The sequence below is a fragment of the Homalodisca vitripennis genome, chromosome 2, assembly GCF_021130785.1.
Source record: "Homalodisca vitripennis isolate AUS2020 chromosome 2, UT_GWSS_2.1, whole genome shotgun sequence".
Lineage (NCBI taxonomy): Eukaryota > Metazoa > Arthropoda > Insecta > Hemiptera > Cicadellidae > Homalodisca > Homalodisca vitripennis.
In genome coordinates, this window is record NC_060208.1 from 151,776,082 (window position 1) to 151,797,190 (window position 21,109).

At 33.0% G+C, this 21,109-nt stretch overlaps 1 protein-coding gene across 3 annotated transcripts; it reads left to right on the forward strand.

Moving 5' to 3' along the window:
• The first annotated feature begins 351 nt into the window (after positions 1–351).
• Positions 352–18,841, forward strand: LOC124354910 (cAMP-regulated phosphoprotein 19). 3 transcript variants are annotated; one of them, XM_046805711.1, is made up of 4 exons: positions 352–370; positions 9,036–9,127; positions 13,910–14,029; positions 18,421–18,841. In XM_046805711.1, exons 1-4 carry the CDS (start codon positions 367–369, stop codon positions 18,601–18,603), a joined length of 399 nt encoding a protein of 132 aa, XP_046661667.1. In that variant the 5' UTR covers positions 352–366; the 3' UTR covers positions 18,604–18,841. The 3 variants fall into 3 exon arrangements, with proteins under 3 accessions (XP_046661667.1, XP_046661668.1, XP_046661666.1); XM_046805712.1 differs by lacking the exon at positions 352–370 and adding an exon at positions 5,944–6,103; XM_046805710.1 differs by lacking the exon at positions 352–370 and adding an exon at positions 6,205–6,333.
• The last annotated feature ends 2,268 nt before the right edge of the window (positions 18,842–21,109 follow it).

Here is a 21,109-nt window from a genome sequence, read left to right on the forward strand (position 1 = left end):
CAATCCGGATCTCTCACTTGCCGGGTGAATGTGCTACCATTACACCACAAAGCCCTTACTTTTTACGATTCAATTATTTTGTATTTGGCCATATCTGTCACATATGCGTTTAAATAACCAAACTAACATATGATCATATGATTTGGTTGAATGCGTGATTGCTATCCTTATTTTACTCCTATGTAGAAGTTTTGTGTAGTATCTTGTAAAGTGAGAAACACATTGATTGTAAAATTAGGTATAACCTTGTGTAGTAGTTTATAACAGCCAAAAGTGAGCGAAGCAATATTACATTTCTTGGAGCAGGTTGATTTTGATTGCATCATCTCGATCTTCAACCGGGTGAAAGCCATCAGCACTGTTCTTATGGGCAAGTTAAATACGTTTTCCTTGAACAACTATAACTTGTCTTGACGTATCCAGTCTTCCTTAGAATATTCAAAACGAAATGCAACTGTTCAAGATGTTTAACCCGGTTATGCCCACAAATGCAATTATAATCAAAATACTGAGCTACTTTGTTTATACGAACTAAAAGTTGATACACGAGTTTCTTTTTATTATCTTAGGATCAGTTTTGATATAAAATTGTAGTCTCTTATACGTAAAAATATTACTTTTTGAGTAGTTCTGACAAAATATTTCTTTGAATCCTAATCAACAAGTAATTTTAAACAAGCATATTTAATATAGATAACTAGAAGATCCAGTTAACTCACACATGGTGATCGGTGTCACGATTAATAATTTCTTCGTCGGGTAGTGACGCTAGTTGGGTAACACGCTGAAAGGAGGCTAGTCATGGCTCCTCGTCTCTGATTGGTTAATAAATAAATGGCTTCATAAGTTACTAAGTACTAGCTGTTACCGCGAATTCACACGAGATTTGTATACTCGAAATCCTTATAATACTTAGTAAAGCACTTATTATGTAATATAATATAGTCCTAAGACATATTCCAAACGTATAAGCATACATCAGGTATATAATATTATAGTGGTCATAGTTAAGAGAATCATACTTTAACCTAACTGTTATATAACGTTTTGCAAATGTAGCATAATATCTGGTTCTAATTTATTATACAGTATTTCCGACGTCATAATTGTATTTGCCTTGTTGGCCCAACCAAAAAATTAAAAATTCATAGGTCTCATAAACCTATTTCGGTTTACTTCCAGTCCTTTTTATACATTTCCTGTCTATATAATTTCCGGTGCCATAGTTGATTTTATCTTGTAGTCCCGACTAAGAAACTATAATATACATACGTAGGACTGAGAAGCCCACCTCGGTCAAAAGTTGTGTACTTCCAGTCGGTTAAATTTACTAACGTTGCCATAACTGAGTTTGTCTTATCGCTTTGATAGACAAAAATATATATTTACTTATATAGAGCACTCGGAAACCTACCCTGATTAAAACATGTCTACTTCCGGTCTAAGATATTTCTAATTCCATAGTAGGATTTGCCTTTTTGACCCGATGAATATAATATAAATAAAGCATTTACATACGGAGGATTAATAAGCTTGTTACGGTCTAGGGGAAACTCCTATCTGCTTCATCTATGAGAAAATTCTTATTAAGTTCACGCAATTTTTATTGGGTTTTGCGTTATATAATTCTTGTTGTTATTCGGACAACCTCGACTGCATAAACGCACCCATTAAAAAGGTCTTTCTTTCTTTCTTCCTCTTGTTTGCTGAATTTCAGCAGGTTCTGCTTACTTTGAGCATGGAACCTCGATAAACATTCTTGTATGTATGACCAGTTTACACTTTTTACACACAGTAAGTTCACTATTGCACTCAGTATCCACGAGGGTTGTATGCTTGGAGACAAGGTTGTTCTTGGTGTTCTCGGTGTTGTGGGTGTTTTCTATTTTTTGTTTTTATTTGTTAGTTTTAGTCACAACCTATTAAGTCACAACCTTAAGTCTATTGTTAATACTTCCTATTGTTTGTTGTGTTACTTTGAAAGAAGTTGGGGGAATTTCTTTAAGGAAGGTATTTGATGTGTGTAGGATTAAATAGGAACTGTTGTGCACCCAACTCCAAGGATAGAATGCTTCACGCCAGAGACCCTTCAGGCGGCTTCCTAGTCCAGAAACAGGAAATGGGCCTTGGAGAGAACATTTTGTTATAACCCATGGTGAAGACATTCGTGTTCTTAAGACAGGTCACTTTCAAGACTTAAGTTATGTTAGTATGTGTTTTTTTTATATTACCTTATTTATAGATTTAAGAAAACTTACAATTTCCAGTATTATTTCCATATCAAAGCTCGTTAAAAGATCTTTCAATATATAAGGTGGATCTATTTTCTTCGCTTTCAGTTTAGTGAGCAATTCATGTCTGAAGTCGTTATATTGCACACAATCAAAGATTAAATGTTGAAGACTTTCTATGGAACCTGCATTGCATTTGAGGCATAACGGAGTGAAATAACAATTTATCATAAATAGGGTTTCATTGACCCAAGCATGTTCAATTCTTAGTCTATTTATCGTTCTTATTTTATTTCTACTCAGTTTGTAATTATGATACCATGGGGAGGGGCTATCAGGGGCAAGTAGTGATTGTTTAATCGCGCCAACAAAATCTTCCAATGACACTTTAAAATCTGTTGGTTCTTCACCTGCTTGGGTTGCCTCTTTTGCCAGCCTATCTACATGTTCATTGGGACCTATCCCCACATGACTTGGTACCCATTGAAAAGTGAAGTATTTATTACCTCTCATCATGCAGATTGTAATGGCTGATGCCAGATTTTCTTCATAATCTGCTGAACTTGCTGCCTTTATGGCTAGTATAGCAGCTTTTGAGTCAGAACATACTACAATGTTATCATAATTTTGTTCGTTTGCTATTTCAACAGCTTTCTTTATGGCATACAGTTCTGCGGAATAGCTGGATGCCTGGTTTGGAAGTTTATATTTGTATTCTATTTTTAAGTCCTGTATATACACGGCAGAGCCTTGGCCATCCTTGCTTCGTGAGCCATCAGTGTAAATTCTTAGATAGTTTTCATATTTCTTTCTCATTAATTCTAGAAATAATGCTTTAATGGCTTCTGGTGGGAGTAATGATTTTTTCCCAACTGTGTCATCAATCTCTAGTTCAAATGATATTTTTAAGTTCTTAAGCAGTAGGGGGCTATCAACGAATTCCAAAAGATTTGAATCACTTACTGCAATATTGTTTAGATTCGCCAGATTATCTACTGTGTTCACCAGTTCCATGTATAGTGGTTTGGTTTTTTTGACCCAGTACTTATGATGATAAGCTACTGCATGTAAATATCTTATATTCACATAGCATGGGTGTTGTGGATTACTTAGTGTTTTAAACAATATTTTCTCTGTTAAGAATTCTCTCCTTGTATGTAAGGGGGGTAATGCTGCCTCTGCATGCAGAGTATTAGTTGGGGAAGATTTCATAGCTCCGAGAATGCATCTTAAAGCATGGTTTTGGACTATTTGTAGGCTTTTAAGGTTGACTTTTGGGGCATGACCAAAAATAAAGCAACCATACTCCAGCTTAGATCTAATTACACTTTTATATACCTTTGTTAGAAGCTGCGGGTGGACACCTAGCCTCCCACAGGCCAGTGACCTCAGGATGTCAAGGTCTTTTAGGGATTTGCTTACCAGTGATTGGATGTGCTCCTTAAAGTTTAATTTATTATCGATTATAATACCTAAGATCTTATGGCTATTGACTACAGGAATGACTTGATTGTCAACAGTCAATGTGGGATTTATGATTTCTTTCCTTCTACTTATTATGATAATTTTACACTTTCTTGGATTTATATTAAGCGATACCTTTAACAGGTATTGTTCAAGGCTGGACAAGGCTTCTTGGATCCCAGCTGCAATAATGTATAGCTCTTTATGACTACAGATTAGGGTTATGTCATCTGCGTACAGTAGAGGTTGTACCTGTCTTGGCATATACCTACCGATATCTGCAGTATACAGTGAAAATAATATTGGACTGAGCACACACCCCTGGGGAAGGCCTCTATATGCAGTTCTGATGAAGGTACCCTGATTGCTGATGAAGGTCAACCTTCTACAACTAAACCATTTAAAAATGTGCATTATAAATTTTTGCTGGGACAACATATAACTTACTTGCAAGTGTTGGTATGTGCATTATAAATTTTGCTGGGATTCCTAAAACATATAACTTACTTGCAAGTGTTGGTATGGAGACTGAGTCATAGGCACTACTTAGGTCCAGGGATGCAACAACTGCAGTTCTATCGTTTGTAAGGCTTACCTGAGCTTCGGTTATCAGGGTCAGCAGGAAGTCATTGCTTCCACTCTTCTTTTTGAAACCAAATTGGTTGTCAGGAATAAGTTTGTTCTTAGTGGTAAACCATTCTAGGCGGTATTTAATCATTAAATTGAATATTTTCATAATACAGGATATTAATGAGATAGGCCTATATGAGTTTTCAGATGTCCTATCTTTTGTTGGTTTTAATATGCCTATTACCTTTATGTTTTTCAGGTATTCCGGGATGCTCTTTCCCTGCCAAATGTTGTTAAAGACAATTAGCAGAAGGGTTTTGGCTGAAGGGGGCAACATTCTTAAGATTAAATAGTTAATACCATCCAATCCAGGGGCAGTGGACTTGGACCTAGATTTGATGGCATGTTCCAGTTCGATTTCTTTGAATTCACCCTCAAGTTGGTGATTATTACTATTTTTCATGAAGATGGGGAGGTCAGTTTCTGATTTTTCTGGAACATAATCTGGGGAGATAGTTTTCATGAATTTATAGCTTAGGTCCTTGTCATTTGCTAAATACTTTTCGAAACTATTTGAAGCATTCTTTCCTTGCCTTAGTCCATTTATCATTTGCCATATTTGAGAGTTATTATTATAATTTAATCTTTCGCATAGTGAATGCCATGCAGATTGTTTAGCTTTGACTATGATTTGTTTTGCTTCATAATGAGCTTTATTGTAGTGGCTATAGTTAACAGGTGCCATCTCCTTCGTAAATTGGCTAAAATACCTTCTTCTGATGGCAACTGCCCTGGAACACTCTGGTGTCCACCAGGATTTTGAGTTAAAACCAATACCTTTTGGGCCATTGTGACATTTTGGCACTGCATTTATAATTGATTCTTTCAGAATTTTCATAAAATCCTCATATTCTATGTCACCTTTGGCCTTGACAGTTAGAATTTGTACAGAGGCTTTCTCGGCAGTATTGGAGAATGCACACCAGTCTGCTTTTTTGAAGTTTCTATCCTGGAAATTTAAAAAGGTCAATTAATACCAATTCCGTTCATATCTTCTGAAGCCACATTACCCCTCAAATAGAAGTTTATTTTCCTCCAGATCTGAGTAAAATGTCAGCTGGTCACCGACTACTATATCAATAATTTTAGACTACATAAAGGAGGGAAATTGAATGAGAGCTGCAAACATCAAACGCATCACTTACCCTTTGAAATTGGCTTTACTTTCACCACCTCATAGTACTCCAGAATAGTGTAGCTACTAATGGATTTGTCCACCAACTCTATGAGGGGTTTTGTCAATTCACTATCACAGAATCTGACGGCCATACAAAACCCACCAATTCCTGCTGAAGTTTTAAGCTTAATGTTAACTTCATTGAACGTGTTTTATTACCCTAATATTTTATCATCAATTGCTTTGTGATAGCCTAATCTTAAGTTTACTGTAGGTGCTGAATATTCTTTTAAATTTCCATTACGGTAATTATTTGACCTTTATGTATGAAATATTCATTAACAAATATAAGACTTTTTTATCTACCGATTGTTAATTAATTATTTAAGTTATTTTATAATGTTGAACTATTAATATCTTATTTAAATACAAACACTTTTTCATTTAATAAACAATTTTTAGTGATTATGATCTTGTGACATAAGATCCCATACTGTTTCGTGTGAGATGTAAAGAAGACTTTCCGTAACGTTTTTCCGTTGAATTGAATCGTTATAATTGAAGCATTGAATAAAGGTGAATGAGCATTGGATGGAGTTGGTTTGGTAATGTCAATGTGATTTATCTGCATGTTGTAAGGAATTAGAAGTATCCTTGTATGGTAAGGTTTTAAATTTACAATCTAAAATGTTTTAACATAATTTCTGTTTCTTTAGCATACAATATATAAATATTTTTGTTATAATTTTTGATACATTTCCCAAATGTGTGGTGGAGAATGTTGCGATCATGATCGTTGTTTTGATTAATTTAGACTAGTAGTGTTTAGATTGTTTTAGACTAGTAGAAATTCTTGAAGAAAAAGAGGGATTTAATGGTTAATGGAATATGGTAATATAGTAATAATGAATTATTCAATTAATGTATTTGTTATACAATTCAGATAATATATTCATAACAATAAATAAGGATATGAAAATGGGTGGAATTAAAATATTTTTACAGTTGTCTATCAAGTCTATGTAAAAATTACAAATGCATAGGCCTAAAATGATTTATAACATTGTAAATCATAGCCTGGTTATATATGAAATAGGCGTACTAGTTTACAAGATCAATGTAGCATGATTTGTTGATTTTTTAATGCAAAGTAGGTCATTTAAAAGAGTTAAGGATAGTAAACTGGTGACTGCTTACTTTAGCCACTTCACAGTATTTGTCAAAATTCTAACTTAAGGCATAGGAGAGTAGGGCTGCAGTATAATAAGTGGCCACCAATACAATCGGATGATGATTATCAAATGATATGGAATCATTGATATTCATGACCGTCCAAAGGACTGAAAGCAAAATGTCAGACCAAATAATGTAACAGATATTTCAAAGAACAATCTGGTTATAGCTAGTTTTCTATGCAATCTTTAGATAGTAATGCATATAATTGCAACAAAATAATAACATTTACTTACTGTATGTATTTTTATGGATAAACGTAACTGCTTGTGAAATAAAGATAGTCACAATTTTAAATAAAGCAAACAAGTCTCCACAGTGTAGTACTGACGATTTCTTTAGCCAATCTGAAATGGTATTTCTGCAGGTACTGATGCCGTCAGAACTACATTCATTAATGTCATAGATTGTTTGACTTCAATTAAAATAGTACATGATTTACGGTATACTCACAATACCAAATTTAGATTGTAAAAAAAAGTCTTCTTAAGTGCGATTTTTGCAACGTCGTGTTTGTTCTGACTTGTAAACACTATTTTATTTCTACCTTTAATTCTAGTTTTCATCTTCCCACTACAAACAGGATACTTCAAATTTAAGGAGCTAGCTCCTTTTCTTGCAGCCATTTAAAAATGCTCAGTGTTTATAAAAACATTTTGAGTCAATATTTGCATATTCATCGCCTAAGTCCTCCAAAGTATAATATGAAATATAACTGGCATTCCTCAACTGTTAAGCATAGCTTTGAACTGTTTGTGTTTCTTCTCAGGATTTAGAAAAATATTGTGTATTGCATTTCCTGAGTTTGCACGATGTAATGAAGTTTTGATCTGCATAACTTAAGCCCAACACCATTCCACCAGGATTAATATTGTTATCCCCCTAAACACTTTTAAGAACTTTCCAGAAAGAAATCAATAAATTATGTGAAGTGGACTTGTAAAAATGCACTCTTTAAATTTCAATGGAAAACACCATTTTATACCACAAAACAAAATCAATGCAATACAAAAATGAGTAGACTCAACAAATAAATCCCTAAAGAGTTTTGGACTTGGGAATCCTGTTTGTTTGTGGACCAGCTCTCTGCCAGTTTTTTATATCTAATATTTTAGCGTAGTGTATGTCTTAAAAATAAATGGGCTCATCTAAAAAATTAGAGGGAAAATCTTCAATGTTTTGAAGTTGTAAAATGAAATTTTGTTTGGACAGAAGTACAACATACAAACTGTACATTTCAACTTTCAAAATAACAACTACATATCTCCAGTAATCTGTTTTGTCCTTTTAAAAGTTATATTATTGTGTTTCAATTAATTGTCAATGTTGAATGGTGGTTGTAAATCAAGTGACATTAGAATTCAACTTTTAAAATTATTGATAAATTTATTGAAAATATTAAAAAAGACTTCTACAAAAATCAACCATAAACAAGAGAAACCAAAATATTGCATATTACATATGATTAATACAATTTAAATATGAAAATATGTAGTTCACTGACTAAATTAAATGTACAGAGCTATAGTTTTTGTTTTCAATTATTAGGATGATTAATAACACCTTCACTGCTGCGGCTCTATTCTGAGTGATCTTGACTAATGTTAAAGAAACTGATATGAGTAATTTGTTTTCAGTTTGAAGTTTAAAGTGTGCAAATTAAAAAATGAATACTCATTTCATTCTCTATACGTTCTGGGAACAGATAAACAGATAATCATTCAAAAAAGGTATGTTTAAATTCCCCAGCAGACAAAAAAGACACAAATGTGTGAGCCTATTAAGTGCCAGACTTCAATGACATTCAATCAATTCCATAGTTTAGACATAAACCAAATGAGTACGATCAAACCCCGTTTCGACGTGTCGTTGCAAACAAAACTATGAGCATAGGGTCTTGTTGTTTTTTGCATTGTGACCTGTTTCACTTCACCTCTTCACCTAAGGAGTTGTGTATAAGTAGACGATTTCAGCTACTACACGTCTTCCTTAGGTCAGGATGGAGATGGTAAGAAAATCTCTTTGCAACAAACTAATACTTCATTTTTCCAAACATTTTATTTGATGGGTTAACATCTTTCAAGTACGATGAAATTAATTTCCTTGTTACAATAGATCCATTAGCTGCCTCTTTCGATTGGAATTGAAATAAGAGCATGTTCTATTAAAATGTTTATTATATTATAAATAGTCTTTGTAAAAATGTGACATGTTGAAGTACTTAGTAACATGAATAATAGAAGTACTTGGTAACTTATGCAGTTTCTGTAACTCTTTATATAAGAGAATGCAATGTGATCCTGATTAAAAATAAATCGTATGTGTTATATCCTAATTGTAATTAATTTTAAAATTTTCAGTAAAAATGTCTGAACAAGAAGTTGAAAAAATGGTGCAAGATGATGAACCTACACCAGATTCAAATAAAGACCATGTATTTGTGAAACCAGAGGTAAGTGAGTTATAAATTGTGTTTGTAAGAAATTAAAGACGAGGAGAAGATTTATTAATGAACGTTTGAATAATGTATAAATGTATACATTCGTCTACTGTACATGATGAAAATAAGAGTCAAATAATTGCTATTATTATCTAGTTGACAAATAAATAGGAATATCACAATTTGTAAATGATGCTCATAAAAAAAATTTAGTAACCAAAGTTTTTAAGGCGTGACATTATTCTAATGCCATTTTATCTGCAAAGCTTCTAAACTTAAAAGATAATTTTTATTTTGTCAAAGTTGTTTTATAGAATGATATATATTTATATTCTTTTATTAGATTTTATAACCAAGTAGTTAAAAGCACTAGATCTCAGTAAATGTGTTGTAAAAACAGCATTTGTTATTATATTATTAGGTTTTACTAAATTTTAATTCTGCGTAGCACATAACTTAAAGTATATGGCTTTTTTTATATTTTAGCTTCTGAGCAATTGGTGACCTGGGTTCAAAGGGTCTAAATTAAAAGAAAATGGTAATAACAATGAATGAAGGAGTGGAGTAGTTTCCACTTTAAAAAGTTTTAGACACTTCAACTTGTACATGTCAGATTGTAAAATATATTCAAGTTAGTACTTACCTTAAAATTCACATATATAAGCCTTTCTTCATAAAGTTGAGAATTAATTGTGACAATTGCACCACCCTCTGTAATAAATAATGTCCAACAATACCAATTTTTTAGACCCCATACCACACCGTAACTTTAAGACTGCAGTGGTATTTTATGAATTTCTTGTGGGTATTTTATGAACCTGACCAATAGCGACAATTCCGCTTGCTTACAGGTCCATTCAAATGGAGTGAGCTTCATCGCTCACCATTAAAACAGCATTTTCAGTTGCAATGATATCAAGCATTCTCTCACATAAAATTCTTTGCTCCAAAACACGTTCTTGAACCTTCTGAACAATCATAATCTTCTAAGGATGGAATTTAAAGTCACATGACAGGATGCGCTTTATCGATCAATGTGATACTCCAAGGTTGGAGGACACCGCTTAGTCAAGCGGTGAGGACTATGAAGAACTGAGTCTTTGACATTGTCAACGTTTTGTGAAGTTCACGCTGTAAGAGGATGACTAGTCAATTTATTCTTTGTAACTTATCCTATTGGACGAAACTAGTTTACTCAACATAGTATTGTTTTATGATACTTTACGAAAGTTTTGTAAAATATTGATGACAGATTTAATTGAATTGAAAATACTGTTCATCAGCAAACACCCAATGCTGCACGGTCCACTGTGCTATTGCTATTAAAACTGGATGATCTAACCTTCAAAATAGCATCGCTCGGCGGTCACAGACAGCTCCCCTTCACTGATACTATGCTACTCAAATCCATGCGCTCTTTTTGTTCCATAAACCTTTTAATATAACATTAAGGTTAGCGTTATTGCTGTGAATACTATTATGCTACTATCTCGCTTTCCGTTATGTTCTAAGGCTATAAATAGAATTATGCACATGATGCCATATAATACGCTTTCGGATAATAAGCGTACTTGTATTCACTCTTCACAAAACTCATTTGAAAGGTATCAGTGATTTATCCTTAAAAATTTAAAGATTCAAACAAAATATTTTAAAATTATAGTTTATTAAATAAACAATCATAAAAGAGCTTGGTTATTAACCCTTTTAACCCCGACGTCCGTACTATACGGACGTCGTAAAAATGGCGTCAACTCCCGACGTCCGTATAGTGCGGACGTGCACTTTTTATTACTTTACTGGCCACCTATTTCACCAAATGCTTTGAAATTTCACAGACTTGTGCACAAAGATATTTTGCATCGAAATATATTAGTTTGTAATGGTTTGACTTCGTATTTTGTCAGTCTGTGACTGAGCAATTGCAGTTCGTCTCGACTGACTGCTCACGCTTGTTGCAGACAGCTGTATATCACGTATATCAGCTGTTCTTCACAGTTTTAGGTTAAATCAGTGTAAAGTACGGCAGTTAAAGTTTAGTTTATTATTTGTTTGATTTCAAAATGAGTAAAAGACATCGTTCAAAGTCTCCCGTAAGTGAAAATACACTAATTAGTAACCTAGTTGCAAATGGTGTGGATGTGATTAGTGACGACGATTTGAGTGATGGATATCTTGAAAATTTACATTTTGTAGTGATGTAAATATTGTTTTAAAACTTTTTTTAAATTTAGATTATGAACAGTTTTAGTTATTTTGTCAGAAATAACTTTGGTTTTATGTTTATTTTAAGTACAGTGAATTTTAAAGGTCTTGTTACGTTGCCTTGGCCAAAAATGGCAAAAAGAAAAATTTACACGGCTTTACATAAATTGATGTTACTCCACTTGTAAATCAGGTAGGCCTATAATTTTTGTTTCCTTTTATTAAGGATTAAATATATCATAAAGTAAATGGGTATTTTTGTGTCAAATATTTTTTTATCCATTATGGTTTCCATGATCAAACTTGAAATTTTTTCATTTTTATTTATTTTTTATATATTCATATGTATGTAAAAAAAATTACTTTCAAAATAATAATTTTATTTGTATATGTCTGTAAGCTAAATGTATAAAGAAGTAAAACAAAAAAAAGAATTACCTAAATATCTTAAAAAATAACTGAGTTATGAATTTTTTACAAAACCCTTACATTTTGTCTGAAAATGGCTTGGGATTTCTGGCACATCACTTGATTTAATGGCCGGGGTTAAAAGGGTTAAAAAGAAATGTAATATTTTACTCACAAACTATAGTAAGTCATAGTTTTTTAAAAAAAGTCTTTAAATTAAATCACTTTACGCTATTATATTTTTTGTACATCCACTTAATGTTATCTTTAGTAGTATTCCCATATCTGCACCTCATCCAGTTTACTCGATCCAATAGTCTTTTCATTGGAGCTATCCTGTGTAAAAAACAAAAGTTGGTGTCATAACTAGTTGAACACTCTGTCCCATTGACCCTCATGATACGTGGTGTTCAAATCTATCTAAAATCGAAACTGAAGTACCTTGGTATATGGTTAGGTACAAACCAAAATTTTCAGAAATATTGGAGAAGTCACGGCACAGACAAATAGTGTGGCTACTGGAATCTCAAGTCAAGTGAAAAATATAAGTGGAGCTTACTTAGAAAACCACTTGCTGGTAACAATAGTCTCTTGGTAATGTTATATAAGCACGATTAAAATAAGGAAATAAGAAAACAGCTGAACAAGGTGCAAAGAACGATTGCTCTGACATTTACGAGCTGTTATAGAATATTTCTGATAGAGGCATCTTTTTTCATAGCCCACAAATGGAGAGAGGTAGACGGTATAAGAAGAGACGACAAGTGGCAAGGAAATTGGGGTGTAATTGAGCCTGGAGCAATGACTTGAATGTTTTTTCCACTTGAAGCCATTAATAAGACGAGGAGGAGGGAATTGACACCATGGCTTGTATTGTAACTACTGAAATGGCAAAGAACAGGGCACTACAGATAGATTGTAAAGAAAAGGCAGAGATGGAGAGGTGGTATGTCATATAAAAAGAAAGTCAAGTAAAATATAGAATTGTAACACCAAGAAATATTGTAACTACAATGCTTGATAGCAAAATCAAGTGGAAGGTCTATAATAGTGGACATTTAATGTTCATCCTCAAGTGTACAGTAAATAATCAAAAAGAATATGTCAGAAAAAGAAGTTTAAAAATAAGTAAAATAAATTTGCTAATACCCCTTGCTGAGAGTGATGTAATACAACATCAGTAGTTTCAGATCATTGTAAAAGGTGGAAGAGAGGTGAATTTTAGTGAAAACACCACTTAACCCAATGTGTGTCAGACGAGTTCGAAAAGTCCCTGCATAAAATGGACCAAAAACACAGGGACATCAAGCCAGTTAATGTCTTCCATTTTCAGCGGGTGGCGACTTAGCATGTTGGATGAATCTTACCTCACGTTTGTTTTGAGACAAGATATCTGGATGGTATGTTGTGTTGGTGGACTTAATTTCAAATTATCATTGTCTATGAAAACGATGGCAAGTGAAGTGTCGTAATTCAGCTCGATTTTGGGTTTCTGTATTTTTTTTCTGGTGTTGGTTCAGTTATCAAGTGTGATTTAAGTTTGTCTGTAGTTGACCATTTATTATTAGAGAGTGGCAGGTAGGGAGTGAGGGTGGAAGTGATAGGGCACATATAGTTGGAATGATATTATCATACTTTATGTGCTTGTAGATTTTTGCTGAGGCTTGTGACCTCAAAGAAGGGAAGTTGGGCAACTGTGGTGAATGTAATGCTGCTTTAGTTTTTTATTAGTTTTAATACAATTTAGTCATAAAAAATAATTGGACAATAGGTTAAAACACAATATTGAACTTGAAATAATGTTGGAATGTTCTGTTTGGAGCATGTCCATGATCTGGAACTATTGCTATCCACTTTAAGCAAAGATATTGTAATTATGTCTTTGATCATGAGGGTCTTTGGTGTGCAAATTAATTTGTACCCACTGCAGCAATCTACACCACCAAATCAAATAGTTCTACAATAGGTTAACTGTTTAACAGCAAAGAAAGTGGTTTATTTTTAAGAGAAGACCATTGATTGCCACACCTTAATAGTATCTGAAGGGATTTTCCCCTCTTCCATAATTTAAGAGGTCATAAACTTATTTTAAATACGATGAACATATATACTATTAAGAATTTTTGGCTGACAATGTGGATCGATTTCAGTGTTAATATAAGTACACCATATTTGTTACAGATGTCAACAAATGAGGTTGAAAAACTAGAAGAGGCAAAACTAAAAGCCAAGTATCCAATGGCATCCGGTATTCCTCTTAGTGGGCATTCAGCTTTCCTGCAGAAAAAACTTGCAAAAGGGGTAATTAGTGCTATATTACTAATCAGTTGAATTCATAACACTCAATAGAACATTAAGACCACCAGTATAAAAACTATACCATAGTGAATAATCAATATAAAGCATAAATGTAATGGTGTTATTTTGTTTGGGGGCTATATTTTTCTGATCACAGCAGACAAAAATTAAGCACTACATATGATGACTAGCCTAATTTCTAATGCTTAATCATGGGTGGAAGGTAGATTAAGGTAACGGTTACTATGGATGCGAATTCTGACGAAAATCTGTTCTGACGATCACTGACGAGTTCGTACGGAAGTCGTTCCGAACAAGCAAAAGCCTATTTTCTAATGATACTGTTTACAGTGGCAGCGACTTTTGCGTCAGAAAAGACACGAAGTCGATTTAAGCGATCAAACAAGTTTGATTTTTTCGTGCGGCCAGCAACTTGTTTCACACTGTGCGTCGAAGCTTAGAGTTATTAACTTAAATTAACCATGGATATTGATAAATTAATCGGTCTTGTGTACAAGAACAGGTGTTTATGGGACATGAGAGATAAAAATTACCACAACAGAGATCTTGCTCGGAAGAATCGGGATAAGGTTGCAGCAGAACTCAGCACAATTTATGGAAAGTGTGGGTAAAATGTGGGTTTTCAGTAAAACTATTTTTTTTTTAAGGAAAATTATTCTTTTTATCAAACAAAGGTTGTTTTATTTCTAGGGTTAATTGTTATGTCAATCAGTTTTTAGGAAAATTATTCTTTTTATCAAACAAGGTTGTTTTATTTCTAGGGTTAATTGTTATGTCAATCAGATTTTCAATAATTTTATGAATCTAATTTGTTTTTTTTTTAATGAGATTGTTTTGTTATAATTAATAAATAAATTTTATTTGACCAATTAAATACATTATTACATACATAGTACCAAATATCGGGTTACCATATTCTGTTTTTACCCTATTCAGCAACATTATTTTTAATAACGGGCTTTCAAGAAAATATTGTTCATTGAGTTCATCCATTTAGCTGGGCGGCTTTGACACGTAATGACTATCAGAAGATCTGAAAACGCGCACACTGTAACCGCCTTGTTCTGACGAGGGTTTCGGACGTACTCGTCAGAACAGATTTTCGTCAGAATTCGCATCCATAGAAAACGTTACCTAAGCCATTCCAATCATCAGAGGTCTACTGACAACATGGAGTTCATGCTGCTATCTTTACTGTTATTAGTGAGTGCTAGGATTACATCCATGTACGTAATACTATGAGTTTACATCAGCTGTTTGTGTTTTATTTGTAATTCAATGAACTGATGATGGCTTGCAAGTGTTTTTTTTATGTCTGTAAACATTACATCAACTGTACATAATTTTATGAAGCACAATGAAAAATAATCAAAAACATTGAGCTATATGCTTTAATAGTAGCAAGGGATGGAAGATTAGAATCCATACATAACTAGTTAGTAATTAAAAAAAAAGAAACCGGGTTTATACTCTTATTAAAAAAACAAAAACAAAAATCTTAACTATAAACAATGTTGGTAGATATTTTGTGTTATTAAAAAGTGTATATAATTTAAATGCAACCTTAATAGCATTTGCAATAATTGTTAGAAGTAGAGCTATACAAAAAAATACAATGCAAGTAATTGCGTACAATTTCTTTTATTTCTTGCCTAATTGTATTTGGAGTAGGTTCCTCTAATATTCTATATACAAATAAATGGATTGGAAAGGGAATAATAATCTGCACATACGGATTGTTGAAATCTCTGGAATGCTTTAATCCGAAAACTGATGACTGTTATGATTCCTTATCATAATTTAAATCCTTTTCATATTTATAACACGTAAATTCATCAGTCGTGTTCTTATTTATTAATGTGTTAAGCGTTGAATTTAAAACAATCTTAACAGCCCTAATGGTGAGTACTATTACAAACTATGACTCTTTACTTTCCGCACAATTGCATTGCAGTCCTAACAAGGGTACATCCCTTGTATGTAGATTTTGTATACAAAACTGGCCTAATGCAATTGTCTTCCTGGTAGCATTACAGAAAATGTTTACATGGCTTCACCGAACATGACCTCTAGCCAGACAGCAAAACCACCTCCAGTTCTAAAGTTTATATACATAGATATAGTAAATGCATGTCCCTGTGGAGCAGCAGATTATGATCAAGTTTTTGGCCAAGGAAAGAGTGAGCTCAATTGAAATTTTGTAGCAATTACTAGCACAGTTTGGGTAGAATAGTCTGTTAAGAACCCATGTGTTTGCTTGGCAAAAATCATTTTTGAAGGGCTTAAAAAGTTTGTGAATGAGAGATACGATTGTCATCCAAGGATGAGTTTAACCGAGGTCAACATTGAGGTAGTCCAAAATCTGATTGAGGAAATTTGGCACATAACTGTCTTTGAAATCACAATCAATGCACAATATTATTCTAAAGCACTGAATGCTGAAAAATAATAATTTCAAAGAAAAAGGAAGCAGCAATTGGACAGAAATGACATTCTTCTGCAACGTCAGGCCACATACGGCTAACGCCTCGAGGTTGCATTAGGATGGGAAACACATCATTTACCCTATAACCCTTACTTGTGCCTTTCATCTTTGGACCCTACAAAGAAGCACTTGGAGGCTAGCGTTTTGGGGGCAAGAAAGTGGTTGAGGTATTTGTGCTCCATTGGTCAAGAGAACGTTCAAAGAGTTTAATTATATGATGAAATAAAGAAGCTCCCAATCTGATGAGAGAACTGCATTTAGTCATTTGCATTTAGAGAATGGGAGAATATGTAGAAAATAGTATATGTTCACAGGTGTTATCAAATAAAGTTTCAAATTTGTAAAATAATCAGTCCCATGTGTATTTGATACACCCTTGTATAGGGTGTATACAAGGGTGTCTTCCAATAACTTCACCTCTAGAAGTGAAGTTATTGGAAGACATCTATCTATGGAACCACTTCAGAAAAGTTAACTTTAAAAGCGAGTGGGCCATAGTCCTGAAGTCTGAGAGCAAAATATATTTTTGCTGAGCACCAATGAACAAAACATTTTTCAGTAAATTTCATGGTATTTGGTTCAAGTATTTTGGTTGCTGAGATATCTTTATTAGTAAGTTAGTGGAATGGTCTTTTTTTACATTAAATTAATTTGCTTAAGTTTATAATTTAGTGAACATTGTATTGTTTGAATAAAAATGTTTTGATTGTATAATATTTGTAAAATTTCAGCAGGAGATATGAAATGATAAAACATTTTATTCCTACAGTAATGATTCTACCTAGTTTAACCCTTCGACGCACCGCGACATACGCCGTACGTATAGTGTTTACCACTGAACTCGGCCCGCGACGTACGCTGTACGCATCGCGCAGTCCGATCTTATAACGAATACATTTCGGTTATTTTCTGTGTAATACATTCGAGTTATACATCATTGGAAAAAAGATTAAATGAACTATCGGTGTATCGATACCTATGTATCGAAAGCCGTTCAACATGTAGTTTATAGTAGACGAAAAACATCGATCAAGGTGGTGCTTGCTGTCAGCTGTTTCTAACTACGCAATTGACTGTGAAACGACTTTGTCTGCTGGCATGACGATGTTATTGTTTGTGTGTAGCTGTTTATTTGTTTGGTTATGTTTGGTATTGTAGTAGAATATAATAAGAATATCGGGGGTGTGGACCTTAGAGATCAAATGCTAGAGAACTATCTACTGGAAAGGAAAAGAGGTACTAAATGGTACATGAAAGTCTTCAAGCGTATGCTAAACATTACCATTCTGAACTCATACATCATTTGGAAGTCAAAACACAACAATATTGATCACTTAACATTTACATTAGGCCTAGTAAAAGAAATGTTGGAAAGATTTCAACATGAGGTACCAAGAACAGTTCAAGGCAGACCATCCACTGAGCCTCCACCAATGCGCCTAACTGAAAGACATTTTATTGAAAAGATTCCACCAACTGGGAAAAAAAGCAAAGCCTCAAAGGAGATGTGTGGTTTGCTGCAGAAGAAGGGACACAATCTACTGGTGTCCCCAATGTGAGGCTGGCCTATGCCTAGAGGACAGCTTCAAGACATATCACACAGTTGCAAATTTCTAATATAAGTACAGCAAAGAACTTCCAGTAAACATGTCTTAAAAAATATTGTAATGGTATTTTGTACATGTTTGTATGGGTATACTTATATTTTAGCAATATAATCACTTTTACAAGTATAGGCTTAACAGAAAATCATTTAATGTATGTATAGGTAATGTTGTCACAAAACTGTGAAAAACAAGAAATTAAGTGGACCACTTAGGGGGTGTTCAGTTCAAATTAAATAGTGCGTTAAAGGGTTAATTATTGTTGTTCCCTTTGATTGTTTCAGCAAAAGTACTTTGATTCTGGTGATTACCAGATGGCTAAACAGACCACAGCCCTCAAGACCAGACAAGCGCCACAAGCCAATTTGGCATTTGGGACTGGGGAGGCCATTCCCACTCCAGAATCAGTGCCTGTGCGGAAAACGTCCATAATTCAGCCCAAATTTACTCCTAGCTCAACCACATAACCTAGTGAAGTACAACCAAGCCTTGTGCCAAACAGTCGGTTGCTATGTGAACTCGTGGTTTTGGATCTTGTTTATAATATTTGTAGTTCTACTCAAATGATAATCGGTTCATATCAATGTAAGAAAATCTCAAAACTTATGTAAGTAAATGTGTTATTTTATTCAATGAATGTGCGAAAACCCAAACAAGCACAATCTCAAAAATTGTGAAGATTGTAATTAAACGGTTTACAACTAAGAGTGACCATTTAAGTTCCTGTAAATCCATAGTATAACAGATTGTGAAAATTTTGATAGTAATGCCTTTGCCTGATTAAAATGTTAATATGTAAAAATATTTCACAAGTTAAAACTTGTTGAACAGTATTGTGTAGGATCACTGATTGATATTTTTAATGATTTAATCTAAACAACTGTTTTGTAAGTTTATGTTTGCAAGTTAAATAATTTAATACATAAGCCAAAACAATATTTTTCTATTATTTTCTTTTAAATTTTTAATGATACCGTGATTTTTGTGTGGTATAATAATTTTCATATTTGATGTACATAATAATGGTTTGATAAAATAATTTGTTACTTTCCTTTTGGCTTTCATTTTTAGTTTAAGAATTTTTAACATAATTTTTAGGAGTAAGAAATGTTGTTGCAGTAATAGATATTAAAAGTAAGTTTAAAAAACTGTATTGAATCATTTGAATCCTTGATTATAGTGAAATTTCTGCTAATGGCTGTTTATTTTAGTAAATGAAAGTCTTTATTTTAATCTCTTAATACTCACCATTAGCAAAAAAAATCCTAAGAAGTTACAATAACCTATGTAACTCCTTGATTTCAACCCTATGTTTAAACAGAGACACCTCTCACATGTTTCCATGAGTTTTCTAGTTATGCAATGTCTGACAATTGTAAACAAATAGTGCTTCTAGTAGTGTGTCTTTGAACTTTATCAATGGTCACTAGTGTTAATTGCTAATACATTCTAGTGGCTATTCAAAGAAAAATTATCAAAGCATTTTTTTTAGTTTTCATAACCTAAAAAACAGTTTAATCAAAACAGAAAATTGTTCATTAAGCTATCAAGTGCAGGTTGGAACAGAATAAGAATAATTTATTCATACAATAGAACTCAAAGGTCTTCTGTGCATGTCAAAACATTAGTATCAAAAGTAATTATAAAAAAGCAACAGAACAACTGTTTGCAATAGAGCATAAAATCTAAGATAAAAACACAATAAATTCAGTGTTAAGTTATTTGTACTACAACAAAAATTGGTCTAATCAAGTCATGGGTATCATGAGAGCCTCATGGAGACTGTAGAAAGCCTTCCCAACCAAGTAAGCCTTTAAATTATTTTTGAAACTGTTTACATTTGTTTGAATTTTGATTACATTTGGAAGTAAATTGTAGTTTAGGACCAAAATAAAAATTGAGTTTATAAAAAGGTTGAGTCTGAAATTAGGTCATTTCTGTGCCGTTTGTTATGATCATGATTTAAATGTGGATTATTTTGAAAAACAAACATTATCAAATGTAAAATGAGAAGGGAGGCCAAGGTTAGGATCCCACTAGATCGGAAACGCTCTCTACAGCTCTCATTCCCTAGACAACCCTCAACGCTCTTTTCTTGAAGAGTGAATACTCTATTAAAGTTGATGACACTAGAAAATCCCCAAAATATTCCGTACCTCAGCTTTGACTCAAATAAGCCTAAGTAACCCAGTTTAAGAACTTGTTCTGAGGAAAATGTAGAAAGGAATGTAGCAGAATTTAGCTGCTTTGATAATGTGTTTATATGAGTGTTCTATTTTATTATTAAGTTATTTTTTCAAATTTAAATTAGGTTTGATAAAATGAATCTATAGATAGCTCTTATGATGGGATAATGGATGATTTAGTACTATGACTACCTAAGTTGAAAGTTTGTTGTAAAAAAGTAATGGTTAAAATACTAATCTTATAATTTTAAAGATACCAACATTCAAAAAGCCATTATGTTTGGAAGTAAGCATATTTAAACAGTGAGAAACGGTGAAATACGTTTCTGCTGAAAACAAAACACACATCTCTTATAATTAATTATTCATAGAACCCATTTAAAAAGAATTTTTTTAAATCCAATTATTAAATATAGTTAATATTTACCATTAAAGTAACTGATAATTGGATACATTTTATAGTTATAATTTATCAAATTGTAGCAATTTTAACAAAACAACTTGAATTTTATGATTAAGATTAATAGGTTAATTAAGGAACTGCAACTAACTTTATTGTAGCATCCTAGGTCTCAGGCTTAATGGCTGTTTCATAACCATCATGTAATTTTTCCAGTTCAAAATACATGAAAATATATATCTAACACAATTAAAATATCTCAAGTTTTGAATTGTGTTAGTAATGTTTCAATTTGTTGTGTGAGCCAGAAAACTTAGATGACGTTAGTGTAACATTTTTCATTCAATTTATAAAGATCTGAATTTCATTATTATCGAGCAAAATAAA

Bases quoted from the DNA above. Each gene is read 5' to 3' on its own strand.
- LOC124354910 (XM_046805710.1), top strand. The intron at 9,128-13,909 runs GTAAGTGAGTTA...TATTTGTTACAG, and splicing joins ATGTATTTGTGAAACCAGAG to ATGTCAACAAATGAGGTTGA. The intron at 14,030-18,420 runs GTAATTAGTGCT...TGATTGTTTCAG, and splicing joins AGAAAAAACTTGCAAAAGGG to CAAAAGTACTTTGATTCTGG.